Here is a 26,364-nt window from a genome sequence, read left to right as displayed (position 1 = left end):
GCAGCGAGGGGACATGCAGCAGGGCTCTGCTGCTTCATGTCAGTGGCAATGAGCTCATGTTAGCAATGATGAGGGAAAACAGATGAAACGTGCCCAAAGAGGCTTCTTCCGTGCGAGCAGCTGCCTCTGACACAGAAAAGGCTGTCAGTGCAGGGATGTGTGTCTGTGCCACAGTGGTTATGTGAGTTCTAACCCAGTGTGAACAACATGTGTGGAAACCCCAGCACCACCCCTGGGCCTCCTAGGAATTTGGCTTGGTACAAAAAGGTTGCTCTGAGCCTCATGAAATGATGTGCAAAGGTAGACGAGCCACACACAGGATTGACTTGTGACTGTATGGCAAGCACTGAAATGGTCCTTAATGCCTTTATCCCATGCACTGAGTCCAGAGACAGGTTCACACTCCTGGGACACAGCTATCTGTATCTTGACTCAGCAAGAAGTTTCACCAACCAGTTCTCCAAACACTCATCAAACTCCAGTTTGAAAAGGCAGGGAGAGCAAGTTCTATTAGAAAGAGCATGCTATCTCAGGACCCTTTCAAAGGCTTCAAAGTAAATGTTTAGTGGGTCTGCAGACTTATGATTCCCTTCAGGAAATGGCGAAACCTTTCTCCTGCATCACAAATTCTGGATCAGGCCCAGGGAACCTGGTGTGACTGCTCAGAATCTGCTGAAATGGGTCCTCATGGCTTTGGGCCATGTTTCAGCAAGAGCAGGCTCTGCTGCAGAAAAGACTTACTGCTCTCCAGGAAGCCACCCCTGGAAACCTTCCCTGCTCAGCACAGCTCCCTGGCATGGTTGCTGCAGGAAGAAAACAAAGTGAATGGGGAAATATTCAAGACTCCTTGATTGTTCAGGTCCAAGGCTCTGCTGATGCTTCCCCTCAGCACCCTGAGGCCATATCTGAGGGTGGAATGGTTGAACATTGCCCCTCTGTACACCCATGTGCCAAATGCAGCAAAATGGTGGAACTGCCCTGTGCTTGTAACAGGAGGGAGAGACACCAATCAAGAGTGGGGAGGAGTACAGGAGTTGCCCAAAAGACTTTAGCAGCTCCCTTCAGCCAAGAAGAGACCACTCCTATACCCCATTCTTGTTGGCACAGGGTGCTACTGGTGGTCTTTGTGGGATGCCTCCCCTCTTCTCTGCTCTCCCTACAGTGCTGATGATGCAAGGGTGCAACCACAGCCACCATGTTGTCATACAGTGGGGAAATCACACTGACACAGTGCGTGCTTTCACTCTGGAAACCTGAGACCATGGCAGAGCCCTCCTGGGCCAGTGGCTGCATCTCCACTGAGCCTCCAAGATTATTCCAGACTCCCCAGTGGGATGTCATCTGTTCCAGATTGTCTCACCTGCCCCCACTGCAGGCACTGCCAAAGCTTTTCTGCTCCCCAGGGCCCATTTTTTTACCTGCTGGTACATCTGCAATGGCAGATGGGAATGGAAGCTGCAGAGTCCTCAGATCCAGCCACAACATAACAGCATTTTGGAGGACATCCTGGTACAATAGCTGGGTTAACTCATCCCTGACCCCAAGGGCAGGCAGTGTTTCAGTCTGCAGTGAATACACAGCTGATGGCACTGGATGGTGGCCGTATCTGTAAGACCACAGGGTGCACAAGGAAGTGTCTCATCCTTGTGCCTCCTTTTAGATGGAGGTGGCTGAGCTGGATGGAGAAGGCAGCACGTGACAAACATCTAACCCCATACACAGACATAGAGCAGAAGGACTAGGAGCTGGTGAAAGGATGGACTCAAGTGATATGGGGAAGGGAAGATCTGGAATTGCAGGGAGAGGGATGCATTCTCACCAGGTCATCCTCATAAAACGCCTCCTGTGCTGATCTGGCTGGCACTTCTGACAGAGAGCTGGGATGGATGGCTCAGGGCACACAAAGCTCACGTATTGCAGAGACCACTCAGAGCCCTGTTCACAAGTTTGTTTTTAAATCATTATTATTTTTTAATTATTAGTATTATTTTTTAATTATTTACATTAAAAACAGCCCCTGACTTGGCTTGATGCTGTGTTCACAGGCTGCATGTTGCTCCTACATTGCAGTAGGCTGGACTTGTGCCATTTACAGCAGCCTCAAAGCCAGATGCTGTGGCTGCAGTGCTTTCCCACGCTGGCTCTGATGAGCTCAGCACCAGAGCGCTCTCCGAGGATGAGCACCTTCCCTTGCCTTGCCCACAGGTGCTTCTTGAACCTCCACAGCATGCTGAATCCTAATCCACAGACCTCTTTCCTGAAAGAATACTGACCTCTCCTTCCAAATCCCATCTCAAAGCAGCTATTACTCCTTCAATCAGCAAATCTACCATGGTGTTGTTAGCTCTGCATTCCACTTTTCATCAGGGCATCCCAGCACAAACCTGCAGCCTCTCCAGCACCTGGTGAGTGCTTGGGGTTGCCTGTATTAGCCCACCTTTGCATCCCCCTCCAGAGTACATCACCTCTCACTCCACCCTGCAGCCCAGCTCTGCATAGTGGAGCACTCTCTGGAGAGTTATGATTTTGCCCCTAAGCATTTCTGCAACCCTGTGCCATATTCTCTCCTGCTTCTGTGTTGTATGGTGGTAGGAAGATGACAAGCCCTGACAACTACTGCCATGGACCAGATCCCATCTCAGCCCATCCTGTACTGCACAGCCTGATGCACACCTTTAATGCTCTTCTCTCTGTTGCCTGCAGTCCACATTTTTCTGTCTGCATGGCTTCTGGAGAAAGGCGCATTTCTGCAAAGTGAGAGAGAGAAGAGAGGAGGGGGAGGAGAGATGAGATTATCTAGACCTTTTTATGCACCCAAGTTGTGTTTCTGCATTAGAAACTCTTGTCCTGAGCATCATTCATAGAGAGTATGACTTGCAAGTGCTGCTTGTAGTCCCTGTCATGCCCCCAAGAGCCTGCAGAGCTGCTGTCTGCAGTGACATCTCAGCAGTTGCGTCCTGGAGCAAATCGTATTCGTGCTTACTACAATCCCACTCATCCATTTTTAGCATTGCCATGAATTGTTGAATGGCTGCGGTGCTCTACCCCAGCACAGCTGCATGGGTGGGTGTTAAAGATTTAAAGCAATTTTTTTTCAAGTGTGCTAAAATTCTTTGTAAGATGCCATGTTCACTCAGTGCCCATCGCCGTGCTGATGCGTGTGAGGGGCTGACCATGCAGAGCTGCACAGTGCTGGGAGGCAGTGCGGCATCGCAGCCTGGCACTGCACTGCTATGGCATGGGAGGAAGCATCTCAGCAAAAGCATGGTGTTTTCATCACCTGCTTTTATTACTGCCAGACCCAGCCTTTGCATTCTGGTCAGGAGCTAATGAATCACGATATGTTGCTTCACTTGCAGAATGCAAAATATCCAAGGAAGAAGAAATAGGAAAAATCCCAAGGCCAGCACACAGGATTCCTCTCAGCCTGCCTCTGCAAGCAGCACAGAGAAGTGCTGGCATTCACCATGTGCACCAGGGGGATGCCACCCCTAAGCACCCATCTGTGCTGGGCCACTTGGACTCTTTCTGCCATCTCTCACTTTAAAGGCAGCACGACTTTTCTCATTTTTTTCCTCTCACTCATTGAGTTTCAGAGCCTCATGCTGTGGCTGGTTCAGGTTCTTCTCATTTCCAGCCCAAACGCATTCACAACCAGATCAGATCCACTTGATCTCGTATCGGCTCCTCCCTTACTGCTCATCAGGAAACAAGAGACAGTCATTAGCATGTGAAGAGACAAATTTATGTATTATCTTTAAATCTATTTACTCAAGCCAAGTTTTGAAGCCAAAAGTTAATTGAGGTTTTTCTTAGAAAGAGATTAATATTATCAACAAGAATCCAAAGCTCTTTCCGTTAATTAATAGTCATTAATGATACGAGGTATAAAATAGCTAATAAAATAATTAGAGGGATGTGTGACCCGACACCATCATCCAAAGTGCCCCTCAGTGCAGGACAGGCAGTGGCTGGGGGGCACAGGGGTCCCTGCGCTGAGCAGGACAGTGAGAGATGAGATCAGGCTTTCAGTGAACTGTTCCCACGGAAAAGGCAAAGCAATGACATCAGCCCTTGCAAACTGCAGTCCTGCCCAGCAGGGCACAGGCTGCTCTGCTCTAGATTAGAGGGTTGCAGGGGGAAGGTGGCCCATAGAGTCCTCTGTGCTTTTCTGCAGGATGCCCAGCCCCTTCCCAGCTGCTGGGGCCCCTCAGAGAAGATACGGGGCTGCTCAGCCTACAGAGAGCTCAGGGAGACTCACAGCTTGGGAAGGCCTGGACCAGATGTTGGCTCATCCCTAGGGCAGCCCTTTCCCTGCAACGATGCTGACTCTGCATTTCTGCCCAAGCATTTCCAGCTGTGTAATCCTTGTGAGGATGTGTCACCTGATCACAGCTGAGGTGTGGGTTTTATGGCAGCCAACTGCAGATAGGCATCTGTTGTTGAGGAATGGCTGATTTCAGCTTCTGCTCAGCCTGGCTTTTCCAAGCCTATGGGTTTACAACGCTTACTGCAACATGTGCAGCTTCAGTCTTGCCTTCTGCTCCCTCATTCCTTTATGTGCTGAAGGATCTCCAGTACTTCTTCAAAAGAGGGGTATTTCTCCAGTGGAGCTGGTTCTCCTGGATTTAGAAGCTGAAGGTGGAGGTGGCCTGTGTGAAAGAAAGCAGAATGAGTAAATAAAACACCAAGTAAAAATACTGTCTGAGGAGAGGAGACCCGTGTCTGAAACAGCAAAATGCTCGTGTGAAATGAGGCTGAGTTTGCATTTAGTAGAATTTTCCCAGTTTGATTTTGGAGAAGTGTATCTCTTCTTCCAAAATGCTCCAGAAAAGGGTCAGGGAAAGGAAACCACCAGCAGGAAAGTTGTCTCCAACTTAGCTGTCCATCTGGATAGCAGCACAGCATCATAGGGGGAAAGCAGATAGAGAGTAAAACAGAGAAACAAGATGTTCTGCACTGGGAAATGTCCTGCACGCTGTAATGGCATCCTGCAAGAAGCACTGTGCTATTTGGGATCTTCTCCTCTTCCTTCTCCCAGATTCTCAGTCTGAAAAACAGGTAAGGGATTGCCCCACAGCTGGAGGCTTTTTGGATTTAAAAGAGAGATGTCTGCATGTCTACAGCTTGACTTGGCAGTCTGCTTTGGATCTCAGATGAGAAGCATCTACAGACTGTGAAAGGATCCCAAGCCAGCACAGGGGAGACAAGACACACTGGGACAGAAACATCACTCCAGTCTGCCCCACATTGCTCTGCCCTGGTGTGCTTTCACTTAATTCAGCCCTTACCTTTCAGCTCATTTCTTAGGTGAGTGCTGTGGAGAGGGTTGCATAGGATGAAGGCAATGTGGCCATCATGCTTTTGCAACCACAGAGCAGGGCTTTTCCAGTCCTGCCATCCCAGCACACCTTGCTTGACTTCAGTTGTAATTCCAGATATCCTCCTTTTTTCTTTGACTCTTTTCTCACACTTTTGCTGCCCACCCTTCACAAGGACAGCCCTCACAACAAGCAAAGTAATTAATTACTTGGCATCCCATGTCTCAGGGTTGTTTTACCCAAAGGCTGCAGACAGGATTGCTTGCCACATTCAGAAGGATGCAGTCGGGCTGTGCTAATTTATCTGAAATGCCTTGGTCCAGCTGAGCCCAGATTTCCTCCAGCTACAGCATCCTTGAGCAGCTTTGGAACTACGGGATTTTGCAGTTCTTTCAGAGAATGGAGTTGGGAGGCTTGAAAAAACAGTCTAGCTTGGACAAACATCATTTTTCTTATTGAAAGATGGTTGTGATCTTTACTCTGACCACAAAGGCTACTTACTTATGTAAGTTTGGTTCCTTTAGCAGCTTCACATTTGATCCAGAACTGCTGAAGCAAGCCAGTCACTTGGCATGATGCCCCAGTGCCTTCAGTCTGACATGAATAACATTTGTCTATGTGGGGGGCAGCTGCACCCTCATTCCCATCTCCAGCTGCTCAGCACTACCTCCATCCTTTGAGAAGAAATTGAGATCAGGAAACTGATCTGGTCATAAAAAGCATAGGGGATTTCCTGCAAGATTATCTGTACATAACATGATACATCTATACGCAGGCTCAGAGATGCAGAAGTACATGGGGGAGCACTGAGGGAGGAGCAAGACCATCTTGTTAGTGCACTCACATCCAGTTGACTACAGAACTGCTTTTCTTGGCCTTGGTGAGCATGGTGCAGATATAAAATTAAACAGCAATAAAACTATGTTCCAACAAGCATAGCTAAGCATCAAATTTGCTAGCGTAAGTACTCCCATGGAAGGCAGTGAGTGAGTAAATAGATAGAAATTGCTTTACCTACAGGAGAGAGATGTGAATACTATGCCTGATCATATTGCCAGGACTCAGTATAGGAAATACTGCATAAGTTATCAAGGAAGCTCCAGTATTACAACCACATGTGTAAAAGAAAACATAGAATCACAGAATCACAGAATGGCCAGGATTGGAAGGGACCTCAAGGATCACGAATCTCCAACCCCCTGCCACATGCAGGACCACCAACCTCCACATTTAATACCAGACCAGGCTGCCCAGGGCCCCATCCAATCTGGCCTTGAGCACCTCCAGGGACGGGGCATCCACAGCCTCTCTGGGCAGCTGTTCCAGCACCTCACCACTCTCATAAGAAAGAACTTCCCCCTGACATCCAACCCAAATCTTCCCTCCATCAACTTAAAACCATTTCCCCTCGTCCTGCTGTTATCTACCCTTTCAAAGAGCTGACTCCCCTCCTGAAACCACAAACAAGATCTGAAAACAAACCTGAGATTGTATTAAGGAAAAAAAAAAAAAAAGCAGGCTCTAAATAAATAAATGTTGAGTTCTTTTGTTTATCTTTTTGCCTTCAGGGCCGTGGAGGTGCAGTTTGCTGCTGCTGCCTCTGCACTAACAAATGAGGAGGTGGGGAGCTCCCTTTAATGAAAAGGACAGATGACATTCCTACCTAGTGAAATGATTCAAGGACCTGGGGATCTTTAAAGACTTGTGATAAAACACCACACTTTTGCTAAAATTGGGATAGTCCAAAAAAAAAAAAAAAAAAGCTTTTGTGTCAGGTATGCTCATTTTCTATGCAAAGAGATACTGGAGTGCCCCAAAAATGTTGTGGAAAGACAAACTAATGATTTCATCGTAACATTAACAACAGGTTTTGGGTTTAAAACTATTCCTTTAGTGGTTAGCATAGGATTTCCAGACAAGAAACCTATTTGAGCAAAACTAAATATACAGTATATTTATAAAAATAAATATAGAGAATATTCCTGAGCAATTCTATGATTCTATGTGGAGGGTTGTTAGAGTTAGGGTAGTATGGTCAAGCTGCAGCTGGACTTGATGATCCCTAAGGCCTTTTCCAACCTGAGCCGATTGTTTGATTCTATGATTGTATTGTAACTTACTGACAATAGAGACAAATTAATTATTTAAAGAGCTTTCGAGGTGCCACGCTGGTGCCACACTTGGTGCACTGGAATCCAGGCAGGTTTTCTGCACTGGGTGGATTCAACACCATTACATCTCCTTCCTGCAAAGAGGAAGGCAAGTTCCTTGAAGCACATCCAGATCTTCTCATTTTACATGACTATTTCTTTTTCCTTTAACATTAATCTTGCAATTTTCCCTCCATCTAAACCTCCCTACCACTTACAAATACACCAAAAATAATAATTAAAAATACAAAAAAATTAGTAGTTCATCATCACTTCAGCTGGTTTTGAGTCGGCCAAGCAGAAAATTTCTAATTAGAACATATGGAAAAGGGCTATTTAATTAAACAGTTATTTTTAAGAAGTTAAAATAAGAGGCATGCAGAACGTATCCAAAGGTCTGTGTTGTGGGGGGAGCACAGCACTGCTGGTGGTCAGAGTCGATGCAGATGTCCTCAGCTATTTCAGAGAGCACGCATTGCTTTCTCCCACATCACATCAGGTGGAATGGAAAGACTGCAAGAATAGAGCAGGTGATTAACAGCAATAAATGAGATTTTGATGCTGGTATATATAGATATTACTACAGGAGTTCTATTTTGAAAGCCACCATTTAATGTGACTTCAGTTAGACTTAAGCAGATGCTTAAAGTTAACCACCTGCTTAATTGCTGCTAGGTTTAGGGATGGATTTAAATACAGCTTTTAGTTCTTCTTTAATACAGTGCCACTCTCTTTTTGCCCCAGTAAAGCACTTCTGTCTATGGTTCATTTTAAGTGCTTCATTAGTGCTCGTGACTTCACTTGTATGCTTAAACTTAAGAACATGTTCAGTGCTAGATTGCATCAGGATCTTAATTGTCTGTACAGTGCTGCCCCAAGAATGCTCAGCAGTTAACAAGCATGCAAACAAGTCCTGCAACAGGGAACAGAAAATGCCAGAAAGCAGCAAAAGGAGGAAAGAGGCTTCAAGCAGTCCTGACACACAGGTTGCTGTTCCTGGCCCATAGCAGAGAGCTGTGCCATGTCACAAGAAAGTCCCCATGTGGCTGTCCAGGTGCCGGCAGATGAGCAGCAAGGGAATTTCTGTGTCAGGAGCATGATTTAAAATCAGTGGATTATATTACATATACATACATATAAAATATATTTATATATAATATTTGTAATAGATGCTGGAAAGGAGCTTACTTCACACCTGCAATTGGAGCAAGAGCACCTTTCTGAAGGAGCTTTCTTCTGCTTTTCCACCTGGCTGGCTGGACAAACAAGTGGTTGCACAGTGGGAGTTCCCTGCTTGTTATATCTCTATATCCACATCTCTATATCCATAGAGATATGTTTTCCTCCTTTGTCAGCAGTCTGAATGTCATATTCACTTATGGATAAAATTTCTATATGTAAGATTGCTCCATATAACAGAAGTGAATTAATTATTGTCCCAGCTGTGCATGGACAGTTAGGAGACAATCTCATATGAAGTGGAGTTTTGCTTCTGGGGCTAGAAGTTCCTTTTCCTTGCATTCCATGAGTGTTATGGTACATCAGTTAGGTGTGCTGAGAATTTCACAGCCCCCACATGGGCTCCTTTCTCTGCCCCGCAGAGCTGCAGCTGAGCTCCAGCAGCCTCCTGTTGCTGCAGACCTGCACTCCCCTCCTCCTCACCTTCCTTCTCCTGTGAGATAACCCCAAACTGGTCTTTGCTCTTCTGCCTAACTGAGGGAGTTAGAGCACTGGGATGTGTCAGACCATCTCTTGGGTTTTCTATTTTTCTACCCAATCACAGAAGACACCAAACCACTGGACAATGTCAGTGGACCATGTCATACATTGGATGCCCCATCCCTGCAGGCATTCAGGGCCAGGCTGGATGTGGCTCTGGGCAGCCTGGTCTGCTGGTTGGTGACCTGCACATAGCAGGGGGTTGGAACCAGATGATCATTGTGGTCCTTTTCAACCCAGGCCATTCTGTGATTCTATACATGTTCTCAGAAAACCCCATTTGGTTACACAGAAATTCATATAAGGTTGTTTTTGTGCCTGGAGTGTAAGAAGTAAGGTGGCCTTGAGTTTAATTTTAAGCTCAATCCTCTGTATTTTCTGTGTAAAGAGAGGAGGATGGGACAGCCAGGCTCTTTGGGGCTGTTTCCTGAGGCTCAGCTCCCTGCTCACACAGCAGGAACACTGACACATGGACACCCCTTCCTGCAGAGATTTCATCCTTACCTTTTGTTTCTCTCAATACCCCATGAACGAGGGATAAACAAGAGGAGGACTTTGTGTTCCCATTCCTTCTCTTTCCTGCCAATACCATGGGGTTAAAAACAACCACGTGTTTCTTCCGAAGGCATTAGCATAATTATCTCTCCACTCTGAATGTGTAATAGCTGGCTGTATTCCACATAAGACTGCATTTAACTAATCCTGCTTTAGAGACTCACACTATTTATACCTTCTAAAATCAACTTCATCTTCAGAAATGCCCTTTAAAGGACACATTTTGTTCTATTCTGACCATATGTTTTCACTGTGATCTGCGTACTTCCAAAGGTTAGCATCCAGGACTGCTCCCCCAGATGCTGTTTGTGCATCGCAGCCAAACGTTAGTCATGCAGCCTGCTCAGCTGCTTGATTTCTGAGAATCCCAGTCCGTATTTATCTAATTACTTTGCGTTCGGAGGGTTGGTGGGAAGTTCTCAAACACAGAGGAGATCCCAGGCGCTGATTGCCAACACCGGCTAAGTTAGTCCAAGAGGATTTGCCTCCAGCTGTGCAGTTTTCTGTCCCAGAAAGATGCTCCCTGTTCTCTTTCTTTTTCTCTGAGTTTCTATTCATTTCACTGCTTCGTTCTCCTGATCTGTGCTGGAATGTGCAAGAAAAGGCAGCCCCAGGTATACAAAAATCAAAGAAAATCGGAGCAAATAAAGTGTGAAGTGCTACAGAGAAATCTGAAACTCTGGGCCAGCAGTGAGTTCAGACTTCTCCATTTTGGGTGTCATTATCTCTATTGTTTTCTAAATTAGGATCTTGGAATAAGCTTTGTCTTCACCACAGCATTGTTCTTTTTAAATATCACTTAGATTGGGAAATATCCTTTTTGAGGCCTTGTTTTTGTTGGAGCTCTTGTTGTGTTCTGTTGTTGTTGTGTTTTTGGGCAGCCCAGTGAGTCACATGCATTTTCTGAAGCAGTTGGACTGGTCGACATCAAAGCCCATTGCAGCTGAGTATTTTTCATCTGCAGCTGCAGGCTTGCCTCTGCCTTGATTTCGTACCTGTTCATTTCAGTCTCCACTTCCAGGAGCATTAAAATAATGAATGACCAATACCCACTGCAGTAACTGCATAACTGCAGTGAAGCAGTTATGGCTGCCATGCACATGGCTGTTGCAAAGCTGAGTGATGGGGAACGTTTCACTTTGAAGGAACTGAGATGGCCACCATCACTATATCTGCTTTGTTTTTCTGCATGAGGATCACTTCTCACTATGGTAGTCCAAGCATTTCAGCCTCCAGACTGGACAGCCACATCCAATCTTTGAATTACCCATGTCCAACACGTCCTCCCCATGGTATTCCTCATACATATTGAGGGGCATGTAGTGACAGGACAAAGGGAAACGGCTTTAAACTGGAAGAGGGTTGATTTAGATTAGATATTAGGAAGAAATTATTTACTGTGAGGATGGTGAGACACTGGAACAGGTTGCCCAATTAGGTCGTGGATGCCCCCTCCCTGGAAACATTCAGTGTTAGGCTGGAGGGGGCTGTGAGCAATCTGATTTAGTGGGAGGTGTCCCTGCCTATAGCAGGGGGTTGGAACTACGTGATCTTAAAGGTCCCTTCCAACCCAAACCATTCTATGATACTCTGATTCTGTAAGTGTCTGCAGAAATTCAGACAGAAAGAATTGAAGCTACAATGCCTTCATAATGCCAAAATAAGATCCATCTGGGAAGACCAGGGCTTGTATGCCTTACTTCTATGTGCATGTGGGCAGTAAAGAGAAGTTTAGAAAGACTTCCATTGAAGATGGAAAACCAAGAAGTCAGCAAGTAGCTAGTGTTGGAGTTGAGGTTTCCTGTATTCCTTATCTCATACAGTCTTCATTTTCCCAAATGAAATATCTGTGTTGAGCACTGCTAGGACAGGGTAGCTCTGGGCGTTATCTCTGCCGCGTAGTGCTCACCTTGCTAAGGCAGCTAAATGGAGGGGCCAATGGCTGCTGGTGCCCTGATGCTGCCTGGGGCAAGAAGGGTGGCAGGGGGGGATGCTGGGTTCTGCTGGTGTGACTCTGCCCTGTGGCCTGGAGGAAGCCGAGTCAGTTAATCATAGCCTTGCAACACTACTTTGGTTTCTTGCTGCTTAAGGCTTCAACACCTGCAGTATGATATTCACTAGTGCTGAGCACCTGCCAGCTGCTCCAGCCACAACTTGCAGGATGTGCTTCCAGCCTGGTGCTGTGCTGGGGGGGAGGGCGGGTATCCCCAGCATCCCCAGCATTCCCATCCTCCCTGTGCTGCTGCGTGGCCACATGGAAGTGCTTCCACCTGCTTTCCCTGCTCTCCTCACCTGTAAATCAGAAATGATTGCACCTGCCTTACCATCCCCCCAAAAGTGGTACGATTAATTAGCACCTGATATATGCTTGCTAAATCCTACTACAAAATCCCCAGCGTAATCTGCAAAATCTGACCTGCCTGTTCCATGGCAGTTCCTCCAAGTAATAAAACCTTGCAGACTCAGGTACAATTGCTCTCTGGCTCAGCTTAAACAGAGCCCACCTTACCTTCAGTGGGAGCCTGGAAACTGTTTGTGAGATTTAGATGAGCGCTAAAGGAAAGCCTGCATGGAAAATAACAGTTCCATAATCAGTGCAGTATATGGATGGTGTGGGATATTAAAGAACAGGGCCATTCACTGCTTAATGAGGATTAAAATAACTCTTGAATAGCTGCCTTATTCCCTGAGCATCCTGTTCAATGAATGAGTCACAGGATTACAGTTGAAAAATAGGCTGGAACGGTGGAACAAAAACCTGACATAATGAATATCAAATTAAGGATTTGGGGGCAGCCTTTAATCTGGCATCTCCAGCCCCTTTAGTGACTGACATTTTGACTTTATTCATAGCTTATTTTTGGTTTTTAACTTGTGTGTTCCTTGTTACAGTCCCTTTTTTGGGTGCCAGTTTGTTTGGGGATTGTCAGCCAGGTGCAGAACACTGCCAGCTGGATAACCATAGCATAAAGGTATCAAGTAATTAGTTATTGGCTAAGGGGTGTGAAAGACAGCTGGGATTTAATGATTATTAGGCTTAGCATACATATGCTCAGCACCTTGCTAAGGCACCACAGAGTTCTGGCTGGCTGGGAAGCCTCCCTTGGAGGGGGACCATGGGCTCAGCCTTCCCAGTTCAATGTGATGGTCTCCAGTGCTGGGAGATGCCCTCTGCCCCCATCCCTGTCTGATCTGGACTAAAGGGTCAATGCCTCCTTTCCTCTCCCAAGCACTCAGCTCAGATTTGCCTGACCAGCATGGCAGCAGTTAAAGGACAGTGGCTCAGAGGTTCTCCTCCAGACAACAAATTGTGAAAAGACCATGCCCAGTGGGGACAGGCAGGTGAAAAACTGGTAGCTTTGTGCCACAGGTATTTACATTCTTATCGTCACCTCTTGGTCCGCTTCTTTCCTTGCCTTGGAGGTCTGCATCTCGTTCAATTCCTGAAGCCTGAAGTCTTTTGTAGTATTTAAGTACTCTGGAAGATTAGGCTTGAAGGGGATTTTCATTTCATTAATGCAGACGTGGAGCAGTTATCTTGTCATCTGAAAAATAAACTGCTTGCTAGTCTTTCTTTTGCTGAAAATCTCAGCTGGAAAAAAAGGGCTGAAGGTAGGCAAATGCTGAGGTTGCTGAAAAGACCAGAGGGGCAGAAGGCAAGAAAGTGTATTTCCTGAGGGAATAGCTCCTGTTGAGCCCATTTCTTTTGTCCTGTCAAATAAAGGTGGTAGAGCAGTTCCCAGTGCTTTAATAAATACTGCAAAACTAACAAAAAATATTGCATGACTTTCAGAACCATCGTATATTTGCACTATAGCTGGCATATATTAAAAATATCCTTCCTTTGCAGTTTTTATTAGGGAAGACAGGCTGAAAAATACAGCGTTTTCTTTCCATATTCTGACACTTGCTATTTTTTCCATTATAGATCACAATAAATCTAGTTTTTAGTAACAATAAACACATACAAAATCCCTGAGACTGAAAAAATATACCCTAGAGTAAGCTAAAACAAAGTACTAAAGGAAAGGTTAAGTCCTGAGACAAAGAAGGTCCTTACTTCAGAGGATCTCCTGATAAGAAGAGCAAAGGGAACTCTTTAGTGGATATTTAAAGTTTTCTTCATCACTGACTCAGAGTTTTGCACCTTGAAGCACAGAGTTTGTTTTGTGTCCCCTGACCACAGGGAGATCCCTTCGGTGATACCTCAGCAGATGGAGAGAGCCAGCTCAAAGAAGAGACGAATGGTTTCCATTCATCCATCCCCCCACAGAGCTGGCCCAGGTGCTCTGATTTCACTGCCCACCTGATTTGCTCCAAGCACTTATGATGCCCATTGCCCAGAGGCATCAGACAGAGTTCATGCCCAGATGCCAAAGTTGCTCAGTTGCAATAGCAGGACCACAAAGCACTATGCACATTCAGTGGGAAAACTAGCCTCGGGTTTTATTATCCACAGCAGAAAAGTTGTTTGTGTTTCTTAGAATCAATCACTGGATGCCACAGCTGACACCAGACTGAGTCTTTTCAAAAATACACATGCACTTTCAGTGAAATCTGAGGGATTATTAAATGAGTGATCCCTCGTCTCCATCTGGAAACACTGGCTGGGGACACTGAAGAAAAGGATTTTGGGGAGGTCTGTTAATGCACGTTTTAAAGGTAAATCCTACACAGAAGCATTAGAGCTTTTGGGGAGCTCAGACTGACAGCCTGTCTGGTGGATGGCCCATCCTTGGAGGTGCCCAAGGCCAGGCTGGATGGAGCCCTGGGCAGCCTGACCTCCTGGGGGGCAACCAGCCCAAGGCAGGGGTGGACTGGGGGAGCTTACAGCTTACAGGTCCTTCCAACCCAAGCCATTCTATGATTCTACTACTGCAGCACAAGGATCACTTGAGCAAGGCAGCACAGCTATCTAGACAGGTCCTACTCCCCTAGCACTTGCCAGTACCAGCAGATTTCCTCCTTCCCCTAAATGCTCCATTTCCTCCCCCTCTCAGAGGGACTCAGACTTTCCAGCCCCCCCCCTTGGCCTGTGCCACCCCTCACACAGCCACCACCCCCATACAGACCCAGCATCCCATCCCTCCATCCCCACCTTCCCTTCTCCTGCCATAAGTTAACCTCAGCCCCACATGGGTTGCACTTCCCAGAGCAGCAGTTGGAGGATTCACGTGTAGACCACAGGCACAATCTGATGGGATGCAGAATTTCACTCTGTCATAGCTACACAAATCCATTTCCTTTGCAAAGAGACATGAAGCCCTTAACATCCCTGTGTGGGAGCCCAGGTTTCTTTCTCCCCGTAGAATGCAGCTTTCCTTCTGCTGGTTTTTGTATTTGATAACTACTCCAGCTGTGCTCAGAAATTTTGCATTGTGGTCTGGCAATTCAGAGCTCTATGAATTCTTTATTTCTCTAATGCAGTTTCCTAGTAAATAGCTTTGAACTCAGATCCTTGTCTCTACAATAGCTATGCTTCTGCCTAGCTGGCACTTCACAATTAACAGCATTATCTTGTTAAACCTGGAGCGGTGTAGGAAGGCTCACCCATCATTTTAAAGCATTTTATTGCTTAGAAACTGTTTACAATAGGCTACAGAAGTTGTAAATGCGGACCAGCACTGCATTCAGATGCCTGATTAGCTCAGCCATGTGAAAATGCCAATAATTCAGGGTTCTATTTTGGACATAATTTCTTAAGCTGTAACCTGAAAGCACCTGGGATTTTTGAAGAAAAAGAAATGAAGGAAAGGCAAAACATAAGAAATAGGATGAGATTTGGGGTGAAATGGAAAGCTGTCATTCCTATTCATATGGTTATAATCACTGCCCTCAGCGAAGACACAACTTGCTCTGGGAGTTGCCAGACCAAGTCACTGCTGGAGCACTGCGTGTCTAGAGAAGAGAAAAAAAAATTGTTTCCCTTCTGGAACAGTTAATGTGCTAAGGTTTTGTCAGCTACTGCTTTAGGTACTTACATTTCACACCCACAAACATCTCCATCAGCACCGTGTAACCTTTCATCTGTCGGCTCCTGTAGTGTGTGAGCTGCAAAGAGAACAAAGAATCTGTATCTTTGGGTTTTCAGCAATTTGATTTGAAAATTGTCTCTGCTATAGCCAAGCTGGGAGTCCTTGGTGTCTTTAGCTACCCTGCATGTCTGCAACCCTACAACACCTGACTGAAACCCACAGGAACCAGCATAGATACCACTGGTTACTGTACAAAGCAGATGAAAGTATGGACACCTCCTGGGGAAACATCTCCCTTTCTAAGGCTTTTGGGAGAGAAATGGCTATATAGATATTCAGTCATGCTCAATGAAGTTACCAGCTGCAGACATCAAGGAGAGGTCACCAGAAAATACAGCAGGCTGGTTACTCACTACCTAGTTTGCACCTCACAAAAACCAATTTCATAACTTATAAATAAAGCTATATATATATAATTAAAAATATTATATATATATAAACTATATATACATAATTTAATTAATTATATATAATTAAAAATTAAATATAAATGATGGATAACATCATGGATAAAATACAGAATGGACACAAAAGCTGAACATGATCCAGCAATGTGCTCTTATGGCAAAGAAGTCCACCAGCGCCCTGGGCTGCATTAGAAGAAGCACTGACAGTAAGTTGAGGTGAGAGACCCTGCCCCTCTAGCTAGATGTGTGGTGAGACACATCTGGAGGGCTGGGCTCTCCAGTACAAGAGAGAGGGGTATCCTAGGGAGGCCCCGAAGAAGGACCACAAAGATGGTGGAGAGACTGAAACGTCTGTTATATGGGAAGAGACTGAGAGAGCTCAACTGTTCAGCCTGGAGAAGATAGGGCTCAGAGAGATCTAAGCGATGTATCAATAGCTGATGGGGGAAATAAAGACAGTCAGGCACTTTTCAGTGTTGCCTGGTTATAGTACAGGAGGCAATAATAACGAACTGAAAAACAGAAAGTGTCAGTTAAACTTAAGGAAAAGCTTTCTCACTGTGAGGGTGGTTGAACATTGGAAGAAGTCTCCATCCTTGGAGATAGAACCTCTAGGTGGGGACTGGGGTGGTAAATTCCGCTGTGAGGGCAGAGCAGGTCCGAGACCGCCTCATGAGACTGAATGTGTACAAGTCTATGGGGCCGGATGGCATGCATCCCAGGTTCTGAAGGAGCTGGCTGAGGTGGTTGCCGAGCCGCTCTCCATCGTATTTGAAAAGTCGTGGCTGTCAGTGAGGTCCCAGATGACTGGAGGAAGGGTCACGTCACTGCCATTTACAAGAAAGGGAGCAAGGAGGACCCCGGGAACTACAGGCCGGTGAGTCTCACCTCTGTGCCTGGGAAGATCATGGAACAGATCCTCCTGGATGACATGCTTGATCACATGAGGAAAGGGCGTGTGATCCGTGACAGCCAGCACGGCTTCACCAGAGGAAGGTCATGCTTGACCAGTCTGGTGGCCTTTTATGATGGAGTGACGGCATCGGTGGACAAGGGAAAGGCGACCGATGTCATTTACCTGGGCTTGAGCAAGGCCTTTGACATGGTCCCCCACCACATCCTTCTCTCCAAACTGGAGGGATGTGGATTTGATGGGTGGACCACTCGATGGATAAGAAACTGGTTGAAAGGCCGCAGACAGAGGGTGGTCATCAATGGCTCTATGTCCAGGTGGAGGCCGGTAACGAGCGGCGTCCCCCAGGGATCTGCCTTGGGACCGGTGCTCTGTAACATCTTTATCAATGACATCGATGACGGAATCGAGTGCACCCTCAGCAAGTTTGCTGACGACACCAAGCTGAGTGGTGTGGTTGACACAGTTGAAGGACGGGATGCCATTCAGAGGGACCTCGAGAGGCTAGAAAGGTGGGCCCGGGTGAACCTGATGAGGTTCAACACGGCAAAGTGCAGAGTTTGGCACTTGGGCCGGAGGAATCCCAGACATCCCTACAGACTGGAAGGAGAGGTCCTTGAGAGCAGCCCTGTGGAGAAGGACCTGGGGGTCTTGATAGATGAAAAACTTAATATGAGCCAGCAGTGTGCCCTTGCGGCTCGGAAGGCAAATGGGATCCTGGGCTCCATCAGAAGAGGGGTGGCCAGCAGGGACAGGGAGGTGATTGTTCCCCTCTACTCTGCTCTTGGGAGGCTACATCTGGAATACTGCGTCCAAGTGTGGAGCCCACAGTACAAGAAAGACAGGGAGCTGTTGGAGAGGGTCCAGAGGAGCCACAGAGATGATCAGGGGACTGGAGCACCTCCCCTACGAGGACAGGCTGAAGGAGCTGGGCTTGTTCAGCCTGGAGAAAAGAAGGCTGTGGGGTGAACTCATTACAGCCTTCCAGTACCTAAAGGGAGCCTACAGAGGGGAGGGGAACCAACTCTTTGAAAGGGTAGATAACTGCAGGACGAGGGGAAATGGTTTTAAGTTGAGGGAGGGGAGATTTGGGTTGGATGTCAGGGGGAAGTTCTTTCTTATGAGAGTGGTGAGGTGCTGGAACAGCTGCCCAGAGAGGCTGTGGATGCCCCATCCCTGGAGGTGTTCAAGGTCAGATTGGATGGGGCCCTGGGCAGCCTGGTCTAGCATTAAATGTGGAGGTTGATGGCCCTGCATGTGGCAGGGGGTTTGGAGATTCATGATCTTTGAGGTCCCTTCCAATCCTGGCCATTCTGTGATTCTGTGATTCTGTGATATTCAGAGTCCAAATGTTGGGCAACTTGATCCAGCTTTGAGAAGGGAGTTGGGCTGGATGACCTCCAGAGGTGCCTCCAGCTTTGAGTCCTGTGATTCAGTGAACTCAGTGACAGAAAACAAGCTGTAAGTGAAAAGCAGTTGTTCTCAGGGCACAGACAGCCTTGATTTACGCTGTGTAAAACAGCTGCCTTTGTGAACTTATGAATTCTGCATAGAGGAGACTGCCCCAAAGTTGTGTATCTGACTGTCTCAGCCCCTCAGCTGCTGGCTGTAATGACTACACATCACTCAAATGGTTAACACCCAAAATACATTTCTTCCTGAGAGTGTCATGAACTGATTATCTGCCCAAGGAGGCTGTGGATGCCCCATCCTGGAGGCATTCAGGGCCAGGCTGGATGTGGCTCTGGGCAGCCTGGTCTGCTGGTTGGTGACCCTGCACATAGCAGGGGGTTGGAACCAGGTGATCTTTGTTGCCCTTTTCAACCCAGACCATTCTGTGATTATGATTGAAGTCTATAAATAATGGCCCAGACATTATCTCCATCACTTTTTCAGAAGCACAAACTGTTTAGATTTTTTAAGACAATAGTCAGGTTGCTGATTGACAAGTCTCATGAGCTAGAAATATCTTCCTTTGGAGGAGTTTTCTAATAATAAATTGTTTTCTTACGCTGGCCAAGAAGTTTGAAAGACCTAATAATTATTGAAAACAGAGAAATGATTCAGTTGAGAACTGAAGTATATTGTGTTTCTGGTAAGAAAGACTAAAAATACTGCAGTTATTTCTTTTAAGCATTTCTCAGAATTACCATCACATAAAGTCCTTTAAAATCATATTACTAAAAATGTCTGAACTCCAGAACACGTTAAAAAATAATGCAGAAGTTAGCAAATGGAATTCTGTGCTGTGCCTGCTGAATACTGGGCAAGAATTGTCCTAGGTGATCCTAAATTTCTGACGGTCCCTCCAGATTGTTAGGAGGATTCCAGAAAAATTAAAGATTTTTCACATTAGAGGGCAATGAGACAGCTGAGAGGAACAGAACCTGAAATGAAAGCACAGAAGTATGACTGCAGGATTTTTTGCTTGCTAAAAGCAGTGAGCAGTGGAAGACCAAAAGGGAAATTCTGCCCTGGTAGAGCTGTATGCCACGTAGTGGAGGCACTCTGGTGCCTATGTGAACCTGGCTTCATATCAAGATTTGTTCTTTATATATTGGTACCCGGGCTAATAACCTTTCTGACCTTCTGTGGTGGTGTATTTAATGAGTACCTATTTTCTAGATGGAGAAATTAAGCTTCCCAGTTGGTTGAAATCTAAATAAATAACCTCTGATTTTAGTCTTAAGGGTGCACAGCCACTGAGCATATTGTGCAGAGAAATGAGCTTCCAGCAGGAATAAAGTAGCAGACCATGTGGATTTCTCAGAACCAAATCATGTCAGGATATTCTTTTAATTATTATTATTTACCATGTTCTGTGGTAAGGGAGAAATAGTTTGTATTAGGGATCGTGACTTTTGCTTGGGTTTCAGTACTTTCTGGAAAAGTAATGTGAGACTAATGTGAAAAACATGGTCCTAATGAACTTCTATAAGGTAGATGTCATAATAGCTGACCAACCACAAAAGGTGAGTAAATATCAACAGAGAGATGAACGGATGTGGTTCTACATTTAGTCTTTTTGTTCATGGTGGAAAAGAGATTTCCTTATTAAATTTGCAGATGGTGTGAAGCTTGGATGACCGCGAGTCTATTAGAGAATGGTATTAGAATTTAAAATATTCTTTACAAATTGCAGAAATAGACTGAAAATAAATTGATTAAATGGAGAAAAATGCTACGTATTGGACTGAAAGAGGAATACTAAAATGCCTTTTGTACACTGAACAAATGAACAAGAAGCAGTCTGTTTGAAAAGCAGTAAGGAATCATAGGATCACAAGCTTGCTCTGAACCCAGAAATATGGCCCAGGTTGTGTACTTGAGAGGGACCGAGGTCAACAGTGGAGCATGAAGGACACTGGAATGAAAGCAATCAAAGCAAACATTACAAAATTACAGGGAAACATGAAGGAAATTACCTAATTTAGCTTGAAAAGTCAGGGAACACACAGTAACAACTTTGTCACAAAGTGCTATTGCAGAAAGAACGGGGATTTTCTCCGTGTCCCTGGCAGACAGGAAGAAGCAATTGTCCTTAAAAGCAAGATCTTATGGAACAGACCTCCTGGGGAAGAAATGAAATATCAACGAGAGGTTTTTCAGAATAGCAGACTTAACATCAAGCATGAGGTGTAAGTTTCCTGAAATCTTCTCACCACATTTAATACAGTACCCTAACCAGGCCAACAGATCTGGACAAAGACATTTCATTCCTTATCAAAGGTTTTCTGGAAGCTGAGGATGACCGAAGTTAATCAGCAGTCACTTGCTTAATGGTTTTTGTTACAGCGAGACAAAGAGAAAGGTGTTTTCCATACCAAAGGATGGCAGCTAATGACTGCTGCCATTGACCACTGACCATGCCATGACTACTGCCACTGACCATCCCTCCTCCTTTTCAGCTTGGTGCATTTATCTGTGAACGCATCAGGTCTTGTGGGATCCTCACCTCTCAGAGAGGGAGAGCTCCACCCAGGTGCAGCTATTGAGCCCTTCTTCCTGCATTTATGAAGCTATTAATTTGATCCTTCCCTGTACTCATGTGATGTTGTTGTGGATGGCTGTGGTCACAACGGGAGAGTCTGTTTTCCACGTCGTGGGGGCTGATGTCCTGAAAGCTCCATGTTGGATGGAGAAGGCATGGAGCTGGGCTCTGAGGTTCCATCTCCCCCAGGAAGGTATCACTGATGCCTGCCAGTCCCTGTCTGGACATGCTTCTTACCTTTGCAGACTACTTTAATTTGCAGGCTCAGCAGAAGGGGAGCAGTTTCTTATTATCATGTTCTTCTTGCTTCTGGAATTTTAAGTGAACTGTATAACATACTCTTCTGCTTTCTTAAGCATTTTCTTCTCCTTTCTTTAATCATGCTGAGATTTCCTGTGAATGCTGTGAGCTGTAATTATCATCTGCAGATCAGTGGGTTTGCTAAGCTGTTTCTTAAAGGGATCTTTTTTTTTTCTGTGAATTTCAGATGACCAAGAACAAAATTATAATCACCTGATACTAAACAGTGCCACCCAGACACCTACACATGGTAAGAGAAAACAGAGCAAAATTACACATGTTGTAACTTTCCTCTGCCAGCCAGTAACATTTACTGGTATCAAAGTATGTTTAATGTTAATTGAATGGTTCCCATGGCAATGATGCATGAACGATGGATTCCATTAGCATTAAACATAGGACCATATTTTTCATTAGTGCACACAATTAAATATGGCCCAATCTTGTATAACTTTAATCATCATCTTTGTGTTTCCCCCTGTCTGGTTGCTCCCTTCTCACTTCCACATCAGCAAAGTGCTGTCAGATTTAACCATACAAAATGATAACCAAAGAAAGGTCCATCTTGTTGGCCAAGCCACTCAACTCACAGTGCTGCTTGTGCATATTTTCCAGATAGGTTAGAAGGACACTGAACATGGAGGGCTCTTAAGCTGATGTGATTTTGGCATTAATGGCTAATATGTGACCAGAGTTTGGGGTCACTGCTATCTCCAAGCTATCGAACCCATACTTCCAAGGGTCTGGCTGGGATAATGTACTGAAGCCCCTGATGTGCAGTGGCACAATGCACTCAGAGTTTGAGTTTCTTGTATGCAAGGTAGATAAGGACTGTGAAGAGACCTAGGACTTCCCCTGCCCACTTTTCATAACCAGAGATACCCTTTACTGAACGATTTCTGATGTTTGCTTTCCCACCCCTTTATTTTACTGTGGGAATGTGGACGTCTCCCCACGCCTAGGAACTTATGAAACTCAAAGCGTTTGTCATGTTGCTACACCCACAGCAAGGGGAAGTGTCATGAGCTATTCTCATGGCCTCAGAAGTGACACCTCAGGAGTTGTCTGGGGCAGCCTATCTCCTCCATATATCCCGTCCATCTCTTTCCAGAGATCCTCCAAAGCTCCCCTTGCCTTGATTCTCAACACAAACAGCTTCAAATGTGTTAAGTCTCGTAACACAGCTCTTGCTGAGCTCCATAAAACCGCGATTTTCATGTATTACCTCTATATATGGTTTAACATATTTAGTGACACCTTTCTCTCCAGCCCCTTTCCTCTTGACCTGGTAAACTTATGAATGCCCTTCATCAACCTTCAGCCACTTTCAGGAGTTCAGCTGCGCCTCAGAGATATTCCTTCACTGTCCTACTTTCCACTGGAAATATTTTAACCTGGAGTTGTGCCTTCGCTTCCCCTATAGGCAGAAGCCCTGCCTTTCTTCCTCCTCTGCCTGAGCTCCTGCCTTGCTTTGACCTCCTCAGCCCAAGATGAGCAGTCACCTGTGGGCAGCATGTCCCTCCCTGCACTGCAGCAATCACAGACCAGCAGAACCCCCTGCATCTTCCTGGCTCCAACCAGACCTGAAACAGTCATTGACCCTCTGCCTCTGTGCAGTCAGCCCAACCTCTGAATGTACCCCTATTTGCTGTGCTTTCTTCCCTCTTCACCTGGTGCCTTGTCTCAGTCTCCTCCTTGTTTCTCCCTTTACCCTTTGAATGTGAGATACTTCTCCAGCACTCATGGCTGGAACTCCCTCTTGCTGAGGAACCAATAAGTGATGACATCTCATCCTAACATATATTGGTTCTCTCTTCTTGTAGCTCTAAACTGATGTGTTTGTTACTCTTTAGGTTCTGGTGTTTGTTTTTATCTCTGTAACTTCACCTTGACAAATATTCTGGAACTGATTTATTGTGAAAGTTGTGTGTACTCCTATAAGAACTTCCACATTTTGTTATAAAAAATGGTGGGAGAGCAATTTGCCCTTGAAGAAGACTCCTCCAAGCTTTGGTGTTTCCCCTTCCTATGGGCTGGGTCAGGCTGCTGCTCAGCCTGCAACTTACTTTCTGCTGTAAGGATGCTTTTTTTTTTTTTCCATCTCCCAAAGAACTCAGTGGCCATATAGGAGTGTTTATTGAATGTGAATTGACAGCCTCACTCTCCAAAACACTTTGTTTTTTCTTTCAATAATGTATTACTTTCATAAGAATCCTAATAGATTGGAATTGTATTTCCTTCTGTCTGCCTCTCTGCCTCCTACTACGTGCTCCTCACATCCCCAACACGCCAGGTTCCCACAGCTGCCCCACCTGACCCAAGTGAGCCCAACTTACCTGCATATGTGTGCAGGAGTGTTAAGGTAGTTCCATCTCTAGAACCCCACTGCATTTAGTAATTCAAACTAACAGCATGTGCTCAAACAGTTAAATTTTCCTCTGGGCCTGACAGATGCCTTTGTTTTTTATTGGCTTGAGAGAGAAAATCAAAACAGACATATTTGTGATCTTGGGTTAGAAACTTTTGCTTTTGTTCTTCACTACTGTTATCTGAGGATTTTGGTGGTACAAAGCAACTCGGATGATCTGGCTACAAATAACAGTATGATTTGGAGTTATCTTTTGTTCCTGAGTTATCTGTGTGGTCATGGCCACTTCGGTTTGAGATATAGGAGTGCTGCTGCTGATGAGCCATTGCTTGGTGAGTTTAAAGAGGTATTTGGACTTTTCAAATAAGGGATCAAAAGAGCATTCAGTATTCATAATTTATTGCTGAAATTCTGAGATAGTTCAGCAAAGCCACAGATCTAATTTAATTCTCTTCCCGGGTAAGACATGGCATACATTTTTCTGTGTGATTATGCAGATCTGTAGCTGGACATGAGCTGTCTCTTTGAGCTGTTTGTGAGCTCTGCCCCTCAGCCTGCCTTGCAGCCACCACAAAGGGACACCTGCAGCAAGCAGAAGAAGGGAAAGAAACCAATGCAAGGTTCAGGACGTGCCCTGCATCACACATGGCCCAAGTTCACTCTCTGCTGAAGCAAAAAGACAGAGAACAGTTCTCATGCTACCAGCAGACTGCAAGCAGGGCAGAGGATGTAGACAACATGCCACTTAACAAACAATATTGTTAACACAGAGAGACATTTCAACCTGAGCAGTCAGAAAATCCCTCCTGTGTGTGGAGGAGCTCCTCACAGCCTCCCCAGGGGCTGCCTCACCTAGAAAGGATGCACTTCACCTGGTTTATGTGAAGGGGAGGGCGAGTTGTTGCAAAGTGGAGATGCCTGTAAGGACTGAAGTTCAGAGGCTGATGATATTCCCATCTTCCTAGCAATGTTATCATTCCTTACTTTCTCCTCCTATTCCTATTTTAGTAGGCATCCAAAGTCTTGTAACTGTGGGAAAAAGCAGAGGAGGTTCTCCACAACCCAGCTGTGGTAGATGTGGGGCCCAGGGCTCTGCAGGGTCCTCCTCACTGAGGAGGGATGACAGCCAAGCCCCCAGTGCTCGCCTTTCCCTGCATTGTACAGCTAGTCCTTAGTAAACGCAGAGCAAACAGCACCAGATCATCAGTATCCCAAAGGTTTTGGGAATCATAACAAGCTCTCAGCATGCAGGAGTGACCCAGATGTGCCGTTGCACTGGAGCAGCCATTCTGCCAATCAGCATTTTGGAAGCAACCCACAGTACCTCCATTAGCAACACGGTTTTGTTCAGCTGGCACGGTAAGAAGATGGCAACACCCATTTCCATGAACTGATATTACCTGGTGGCCTATGTCCTGCTGCCTGCAGATGCCACTGTGATGAGCCCTCTGTGAATACAGGTAATGTCAATCAGTTCCATATCCAAGCATTCTGCTTTATTGTTATGGCAGTTTTTTTTCCTGTAAAGAAACAAATTGAAAGATGATAAACTCAACCCACGGAAAGGAAAAACCCAAGGAAAAAAAAAAAAAAGACAACAAAACAGACTGGACTTGAGTTATGTGAGATGCTTAGGTTTATTCATCAGGTTCCTAGAGCTGAAAAACCAAGAGTCTCTGGTTTAACTTGCCTTGGGTTACAGCACGCATTTCCTCAGTGCCCATCGCAGCGGGTTGTGTGGCCATGTGATTACACTGAATACTTCCAGTGCAGGAAAGAATAACTACTAATTAATGATGAGATCGTGTATAATCTGTTCTGTCAGGCTGCTATCATTTAATTAGCCTAGTGCTGGTAGCACAGCCAACGCAGGGTGAGAACGTCTTCCTGCTGCCTGGCTGCAATGGAGGGTGCACAGAGAGGTGGCACGTAGTTATGCTGTTGTGGATAACAGGACATGCTGGGGAAGGCAATTTCAAGTGAAGATCAAGAGCAACGACCACGGGGCTGTTGAGGGCCCAGAGTTCAGCAGCATGTCTTCCAGTGTCCTGCCTCTGTAAGAAGGCTGTTGATTTTCTTGTGGTGAGGACCTGTTTGTGCACCTAATTCACTTCTGGGTTCTGAATGTCCCATTACAGGACAGGACCTGCAGTCCTACACTCTGCTTTCAGTAACCTTCAGACCTCAGTTCCACTGAAATCAGAAGTTTGATTGTGTTTTCCTTAAATCTAGACTTGAGTTTTACAGATTTTAGCTCCAGATGAAGAATTCTACAATTGTTTGTGGGAACGTAGAGATTTTGAATGTAAAGGTGAATGTGAGTGCTCAAGTACTTTTTTCTACAGTGTGCAACTAAGTTTTTCATGCGAAATGCAAAAACACCTTTTGATACATTCATATATCTTGTTTAGCTGCTCAGTTTTTATACAATATAAGCAGACACAAAAAAAATTCTTACGAAAAATCTTAAACTATGAAAAAAAATCGAAGCTAAAATACAGAACTGAAGCAATAAATACATGCTGACTGCTCAGGCTCAGTTTCTGTAAAGCTTATTACTTTATTTTTTACTGCTACTTAATTTTAATCTCATTATATTTACTGC

At 45.4% G+C, this 26,364-nt stretch overlaps 1 protein-coding gene across 4 annotated transcripts in view; it reads left to right on the top strand.

Annotated features, from left to right (window-relative positions):
* The window catches only part of SHISA6 (shisa family member 6), a 224,622-nt gene that overhangs the window by 180,993 nt on the left and 17,265 nt on the right, over window positions 1-26,364 (top strand). For 2 of the 4 annotated variants that reach the window (XM_090122038.1, XM_090122037.1), the window contains exon 4: window positions 21,579-21,641. The exons of the other annotated variants lie outside the window; for them this stretch is intronic. In XM_090122038.1, the coding sequence (XP_089978164.1) occupies window positions 21,579-21,641 (63 nt within the window). The remainder of the gene's footprint in view (window positions 1-21,578; window positions 21,642-26,364) is intronic. 4 annotated transcript variants of the gene reach the window in all.

Source organism: Phasianus colchicus, chromosome 20 (assembly GCF_987193195.1).
Source record: "Phasianus colchicus chromosome 20, bPhaCol1.hap1.1, whole genome shotgun sequence".
Lineage (NCBI taxonomy): Eukaryota > Metazoa > Chordata > Aves > Galliformes > Phasianidae > Phasianus > Phasianus colchicus.
Note: the sequence above shows the minus strand (reverse complement) of the source record. Positions and strands in the feature narration are given on the sequence as shown.